Here is a 7631-nt window from a genome sequence, read left to right on the forward strand (position 1 = left end):
ATTCAAAATTTTATTAATTGAAAGGAGGGTCCAAGTCTAGTTATTTTATCGCATAATCTTGACATGACAATTCTTAAAATTCGAAAATATATATTATCCAAATTATTATCTATAATGGTCGGATATGGTCGGATATGATAATATTTTATTCGACAAAATTGGTTGATATAGTATAAAACGAAAAAAATGATATGAATGACTAAGATTAACTGTATAAAATGCGAAACCAAAATCGCATTGCGATTTATGTATTCTCGTTGCGATTTACGGATACGCGTTGCGATTTTACGTATTGTCGTTGTGATTTACGGATACGCATTGTGATTTTACGGATACTCGTTGCGATAGTCAGAATCGCGTTGCGATTTATATGTTCGCGTTGCGATTTTCATATTCGCGTTGCGAGCGTTGCGATTTTCATATTCGCGTTGCGATTCTGGAAAATCGCAATGCGAATTTGTATTATCGCATTGCGATTCTTCATAATCGCGTTGCGATTCTGGGAACTGATTTGCGATTCTGGAGATCGCGTTGCGATATTTATTTCGTATTGCGATTTTGTTGGTTATTTTGGCAAATCCAAAAAAAGTTGGTTAAAATCGTATATTATAAGGCATTTTTGGTCATTGAGGTTATTTTCTCTAAAATAAAGTCTTGTCCTCACAAATTTCAGGTTTAAATGCTTATTAGGTCCCTCATCAGTTTGAAGTTACAAAATTTAACTCCTCTCGGTATTCAATCTTTATTCCGTCCCTCAACTAAATTTTAGATTTTGGAATAGAATACATAACTACTGAGGCACTGGACAGATTTAAACTCTTTACTAATTTATAAAAATATTAAATTATTAATTTTTTTTTTTTTAATTTTGTACATATAAATTGTTGAATAACTGATTTCCATATCAATGATTTCGGTGTTAAAACTGAAAGCTGAAAGCTACAGTGTCTGAGATTAAAGAAGAGAAATGCAAAGGACAAAAAGCAAGTGCTGCAGCCACTCATGATAATATGGGTATGTAAGATTTGAATGGTTTAATTGATTTCTGTTCTAAATGTTTCTTCTTCTAATGTTCAAAGCTCTCTACTTTGTGAATTTTCTGTGAAAATATAAGAAAAATGATTCATCGTTAACCAAACCTTCTCTTCGAAGAACATGTTTAGTTGTCAGCAAACAATAACAATCGTCAAGCAATTCTTGCCCTTTACGAAACAGAGTGTTTACATAGGATTGGATTAGCCAGACCTACTAAAAAAATGAAAAAACTGCTCTTTTCTTGGCTTTTACTGTATCAACTTTATGGTTTCTGCAGCCATTTTTAGTGCTGGAAGCTTCTATGAACAGTTCAATGATGATGTTAAACTGATGAAGTACTCTTCACTACATGGGATTGTAAGACCCCCCATTGGATGGTTAAATCCAAATTCCTCCTCGGCTCTATTCAAAAGGTCTTGAAACAATGTGTGGCTCAAGTAAGATATAGGAATCACAAATCTTTTCCTATTGCCTTCCCCTACATAAACTGCAACATGGCCTTTCGGAACATTCGATGTCGTCATTGCATTCCCGATTCGCCCTGAGAGCGTTCGCTGCAACTTCTGTTTCGCTTGAGCTAGACCAGTTAATTGAATACCCATCTTAGAGAAGAAGAAGAAGAAAAACAAGATAAAAGATTTGATTTTTAAGTGATGAACTGTTTTTGAAGAGTGAAAAGACTTGGTCTGAAATTTTCATCTTTACTGGCTAAATATATATATAGTGAGAGGGGGAGATTGTTTATTGGAGAATGTTTTGAAAAACATATCAGGTGAAGCAGTTGTTAAGTTTCACATGGTTCGGCTTTGTCTGTTGCTAGGCATTGCTGGCCTACGACCTTGAGAAACCAATAAAAAAGGAGACTACAACTTGTGAAATTATATATATATATATATACACATATAGTTTCCCTATGTTTTGAATTTATGCACTCCTGTTGATCTTAGTGCATGCTTAATTCTCTAAAGCATTGAATTTAGACTTTTGTTCCATAAGTTGCTTTTCTTGTACCTACTGCCCAACATACTTTTGAGGGTCATTGCTGTGCATCTATACCCCCACCACATGTTTGAAACAATATCTAAAGACCATTTAAGATCATATAACTTTTGTGACTAATAATTTTCTCCTTACCCACTCATAATGGATTATTTTGGCAAAATAAGTTATTTTCAAATTTTAAAATTTTTGGCAAAATATCTTATGATATCAAGTTTGAGTTGCTAAACTTGAGAGGGTGATTTCATGCACATATTAGATCTTTGAATTTTCTGTGAATGGTCGTGTCAAAGTTATGCATAAAGGTCAAGAGTAAGGATCGATGTTCTTATACTGTTGATGTGTATGAATGGTCTATGTCAAATGTATGCATCAAGGTTGATTATCTGGGAATATCAGGGGATTCCCAACAATGGGTTTTTTTTCAGAAGTTCCTAATTGTGCATTTGTTTTCTTTTGTGAAACTCTTTTGAGGCATGTAGTTAAAGGGCCGAGGTAGACAGTGACCTTGTTTGTGCAACCGGTATGGATGACGACAGTAAGTTCCTCACCGGATCTCACAAGGTACTGTTCTTGGTTCATGTATGAGATAATACTAGATTATCCTTATTTGTTTCTGTCAAACATAACTAGAGATTATCATGCTTAAGACAAATCCTCAAGGTACAAGAAAACATTAAGAGGCCAGTAGATATGTTGTGTTTCTAACATAATGTCCTACAATTTGTGCATACACAGTTTGAATTTCATTCATTCAGTGAATCTGCACTTTTTTTCTTTTTGAAGAAGGGAAAAATTATTTCAGTAATTCTATTTTGAAACCACATGCAGCCATCAAATCTGCAAACATCTGTGACAGCCACATGCATCTATGAATCTAAATAATAGACTGTATAGGAACCACCCACTGAAATAAGCCATGGATTGTAATGTTTAGCAATTCTCATCAATTTGGGACTAGAAAACGGCAGCATATTGAGAAAACATCATAAGATGGGTTGGCTCTATGTTTCCCTTCAACCTATCACCCCTTCAAAGTAAAAGGCCCTAGAAGCTATAATGTTCATCACCAACTCATCCCTTGAAAGAGAGGATCAAGGACCATTTGATTATTGAAAGTGACAGCAAGGTGGCAGTGGATTGGGTTAAGAAGGTGGAATTATGTCCTGATGTTTATGCTTTTATGATTAAAGATATTGTTCATAGGCTTAATGTATTAGAAGGTGTTGTTATATTGGTAAATAGGACAACCAATTTAGAGGCTGATGCCTTAGCTAAAGAAGGAATTGGCTGAATTAGTGTTGTTTAGTATGGGTGGTTTACGGGTGTTTTGTGTTTATATGTTTTTGTTGGGGGTGTTTTGTAGGTTGTATCTTATGTAATTTCTTTTGTTCAATAAAATCCTAAGGCACTCTTTTCCTCCTTCCGCTGATTAAGGAGCTTCCCTACAATCTCCATGAATCAAGAAGGGGGTTTTTAACGGGCCTGAAATTCTTATCAAAAAAAAAACTCATCCCTTGTACAAGTCAAGAAACAACTTCACATGAGCTCATAATAATTCATTTACGAGTCTAATCAGTTAGGCCACTGAAGACTATATTTTATATATATGAATGTTTCTTTGATTAGTAATACTGATGAAAAATAAAGAATTTGATCTGAATGTTGATACCTAGTAGTTAGTCTTTTAACCAACTGATGTGTTGGACATGCATTGGAATCATAGAGTCCATGATAATCCATAAGAATTTTCTGGACCACCATAATTCTTTCGCTATTGATTGGTAGGCCATGATAAATCCATGATTGAAAAAGTTTTTGTTTGTGAATCTATCAAAGTATTACTGATATAAAGGAATATCCATGTGAGTCACGACCTATGTCCTTGAACAGATCCCCCCATTAAAGTGGGTCATTCTTGACCACTTAATCCACTTCCATTTACTGGTCAAAGTATACAGACCTATGGCCTTTTGTCCTTGAAGACCACAGACGTGCCAAGTTGCTATTTCGCTGTCTAATGTCTATGTTGGAGAAGAGTTTAGTGCTAGAAATTCTTGAGGAGTTGACTTGAAGAATGAGTTTTAAGGTCAACTAGAATGAAATAATCTATGTCTAATCCATGGATGGATGTCTTGAAATCTAGATTTGGTGATTCTGCAATAATATTAAAAGTTACAAGAGTGGTTAGTATAGTACTTTGTGTATGATGGTTCGACCTTGAACGTTTAATCCCTTAAATATGGAGGCTTAATCAACCAAGTTTCGAAACTTTGGTTCTTTACTCGTCGTAGAAATCGAACAATGTCGGATTGCTAACCTAGTTTCTTTGTGTTTCATCTTGCAACACAGGCATAGAACAGGTCTTAAATCCTAATTATGAGGAAACATGTAGGGCAGTAACCTAAAGACTCATATTAGCTAGTGGAGATGTTAATTTTTATATATATCTTGCTGGTCTCCACTAGATAGCATTTCATCCATATGATGTGTTAAGTCAAGTCTTCATCATCATCATCATCATCTAGCCATGATAAAAAAAAAAATCAAATGGGCCATGATTGTTGTTTGTTCCACAATGGTTAACTATGATAAGCTGCAATTTGCAAAAGGCATAGATGTTGGGGACACAGGGCCATGTGATTCCTCAGTACATGTCTCTAAAACCATTCTTTCTTCACCACTCAATCAGCCTCGAGATTGTTGACCAACAAAGCATTTCACTCTAAAATACAAAATTCTAATGGATAGTCACCTTGTGCCAATTACTTGCAGCATTTCCTCATCCACACTACTTATCACAGAACAATCTCGACTTATGGGTTTTCGCTTGCCGAGAATTGTGAATGCTAAGGCGAGTCTGAAACGGAGTCTTTCTTCCTCAGAGAAGACGGTGGTGCCTAAAGGCCACTTTGCTGTTTATGTTGGAGAAGTTGAAAAGAATAGATTCGTTGTTCCGATTTCGTTCCTCAAGCATCCTTCCTTCCAAAATTTATTGAGTCAAGCAGAAGAAGAGTATGGATTAAATCATCCTTTGGGTGCTTTGGTGATCCCCTGCAGCGAAGAAGCTTTCCTTGATCTCACTTGCTGTCTGCGAAGATCATGAGAGTTGATATTAAAATGGCTAACTTAGCAGAGATTAACAATGTAGCTTAAAAGCAAGTGTAAATGGTAAATTTGATTACTTTTTGTAAGGACATTATAAATGAGAAAATTCCTTTTATCAGACATTCTTGCCATTGTTATTTTTCTTTGATCTATAGAACCCCTAAAGAATACACCATGTCCTACAATAGAATCTGCTCTTTCTTCTGTAAAAATAAGCAAATCACCGGCAAATGACAAGTGAGTGAGTTTCCCCCTTAGGGAACTTAGGGTGGTATTTGAAGACTCCACTCTCAACAACAAAGTCTAGAAGCCTTGAAAGAATATTCATTGAGAGAAGAAATAGGTAAGGGGGCAAAGGGTCCCCTTGCCTAATACCTCTCCCTCCTTTCAAGTACTCAATTAAACCTATGTTTATAGAAAAAGAAAAGGATTGTGGCGGTGGTTGGCGATTAACCCTTTCTGGTTTGGACAGAATCTCCCTTTCATCAGTCTTGTTTGGTGACTTGTATACTAACCCATAATGTTGGTTTCATGCCTAAGATGTAATGGTTATTAGTAGGCTGATAGATAAAATAGATATGGTCTTCAATCGTAATCACAAGCAAACACGTAGGGTAGCAAATCAACTAAAATGGGATCAATATCCAGTATTATTTTGCTTCAAAATGTTTCACCCATATGATCTGCTAGGTACAGTTGTTATCAACACTAGCAGGCCATGATTCAATGATAGTGTTTAATTTCAAGTGGATCATCATTATTGGTTTCAATGAATGGTAAGGCATTGTAGATTGCGACATAAAGACTATATGGTGGGGTTAATTTGTCAAGAACTATATCATCATTTTGAAGGCAATCTCACGTGATTCCCCATAGCCAGTGTCTTTAAAGATCATCTTTACGGACTCTCTCTTCACCACACAATCAACATGATTGCTAATAAGGCATTTGGTCTTTATAAATACACCTATGATGGAGAGCCGCCTTGTGCCAATTACTTGCAGCATTTCCTCATCCACACTACTAGTCACAAAACAATCTCGAATTATGGGTTTTCGGTTGCCGAGAATTGTGAATGTTAAGGCGAGTTCGAAACGGAGTGTTTCTTCCTCAGAGACGACAGTGGTGCCTAAAGGCCACTTCACTGTTTACGTCGGAGAAGCCAAGAAGAAGAGATTTGTCGTTCCTATTTCGTTCCTCGACCATCCTTCCTTCCAAAGTTTGTTGAGTCAGGCTGAAGAAGAGTACGGATTCCACCATCCTATGGGTGGTCTAACGATCCCTAGCACCGAAGAAGCCTTCGTCCATCTCATTGGCAGTCTACAAAGCTCATGAGAGATGACATCAAAATGTGTAACCCTCAACTGACAAATACCAATTTCACATAGGAAATAGCAAGTGCAAATGGCAGGTTTTTTTTTTTTTTTTGCAATCCCATTCCATTTGTGAACTTAATAGTATTCTTTGCAACCAATAGAGTTAAGCTTGCTCATTTCAAGAAAGCAAACAAGTCCCCGTAAAGAAGATAGGGAATAACTCCACTCATTTGTAGTCCTTGACATGGCTGACGTCTTTTGGGAGGAGAGTAATGGTTTTGTGACAAGTAATATCACAGCCATTCTTTATTATCCGATTTCATGTCGAGTGACCCAGTGGAAACATTTATCCCACATAACAAAGAATAAAAAAGGAAATCCTTGAATTTAAAAGCTTCACTTGTAATTTATCCCCGTGATAAAATTAATTTCCAGTTAAAAATTATGGGATTTCTCCCTTTTGTAGGGTCCTTTTTCCCCTGCACATTCCTATGTTATTTCGTAGTAGGTATCGATAGCGATCGAGTGACCATAATAAACACAAACAAGGCCACTAATTGACGGTGCCACTCAGTACAGGATGTCTAAAGATCCATTTTTAAGATGAACCCTCCACTGTTTAACCTACACGAAAATTCTTATCAAGTTCCAATGTTGATATTTCATCCAGAACAATATGAATGAAGGGTGTTATCATGTTTCAAGCTTCATTCAACGACCCATATCTTCCATTTTGGGGTGGGTCCTTGGTAATAATTGAGCCAGGTATTGTTCCAGGCTTGCTTTGAATTTCCTGACCTGGAGAAGACAACACCATGTGAACCACTTATGAACCCCCTTTCATCTATATAAACACACACCATGATTGACTTCGTTAGCAAAATCCCAAGTTCATTCTAAACAGAAGTTTTTCATTCACTTTCCAAGATCCATCTACTGAACAAAACCATGGGATTTCGTCTTCCACGCATTGTTAATGCCAAGAGAATTCTTGGAGCATCATCTCCCATGGCAACTGATGTTCCCAGGGGATACTTTGCGGTTTACGTAGAAGCAAACCAGAAGAGATTTGTGATACCTGTGTCCTACTTGAACAACCCTTTGTTTCAAGAGTTACTCAGTCTATCGGAAGAAGAGTTTGGATACGATCATTCCAACGGTGGTCTCAGAATT

At 36.6% G+C, this 7631-nt stretch overlaps 3 protein-coding genes across 3 annotated transcripts; 2 read left to right on the forward strand and 1 right to left on the reverse strand.

Moving 5' to 3' along the window:
• Window positions 1-1154: 1154 nt before the first annotated feature.
• LOC120184809 (auxin-induced protein 15A-like) lies at window positions 1155-1752 on the reverse strand. The gene has a single exon (XM_039189186.1). The coding sequence runs from the start codon at window positions 1635-1637 to the stop codon at window positions 1335-1337; it is 303 nt and encodes a 100-aa protein (XP_039045117.1). The 5' UTR covers window positions 1638-1752; the 3' UTR covers window positions 1155-1334.
• A 2944-nt stretch (window positions 1753-4696) lies between these two features.
• Window positions 4697-5260, forward strand: LOC120184780 (auxin-induced protein X15-like). The gene has a single exon (XM_039189159.1). It carries the CDS (start codon window positions 4778-4780, stop codon window positions 5138-5140), a length of 363 nt encoding a protein of 120 aa, XP_039045090.1. The 5' UTR covers window positions 4697-4777; the 3' UTR covers window positions 5141-5260.
• An 881-nt stretch (window positions 5261-6141) lies between these two features.
• Window positions 6142-7390, forward strand: LOC120184782 (auxin-responsive protein SAUR21-like). The gene has a single exon (XM_039189161.1). The coding sequence runs from the start codon at window positions 6190-6192 to the stop codon at window positions 6475-6477; it is 288 nt and encodes a 95-aa protein (XP_039045092.1). The 5' UTR covers window positions 6142-6189; the 3' UTR covers window positions 6478-7390.
• The last annotated feature ends 241 nt before the right edge of the window (window positions 7391-7631 follow it).

This window comes from Hibiscus syriacus, unplaced genomic scaffold (genome assembly GCF_006381635.1).
Source record: "Hibiscus syriacus cultivar Baekdansim isolate YM2019G1 unplaced genomic scaffold, ASM638163v2 tig00112949_pilon, whole genome shotgun sequence".
NCBI lineage: Eukaryota > Viridiplantae > Streptophyta > Magnoliopsida > Malvales > Malvaceae > Hibiscus > Hibiscus syriacus.

What these genes read in the sequence shown, in the direction of transcription:
- LOC120184780 (XM_039189159.1), top strand. Translation starts at nt 4,778, where the DNA reads ATGGATAGTCACCTTGTGCCAATTACTTGCAGCATTTCCTCATCCACA.
- LOC120184809 (XM_039189186.1), bottom strand. Translation starts at nt 1,637, where the DNA reads ATGGGTATTCAATTAACTGGTCTAGCTCAAGCGAAACAGAAGTTGCAG.
- LOC120184782 (XM_039189161.1), top strand. Translation starts at nt 6,190, where the DNA reads ATGGGTTTTCGGTTGCCGAGAATTGTGAATGTTAAGGCGAGTTCGAAA.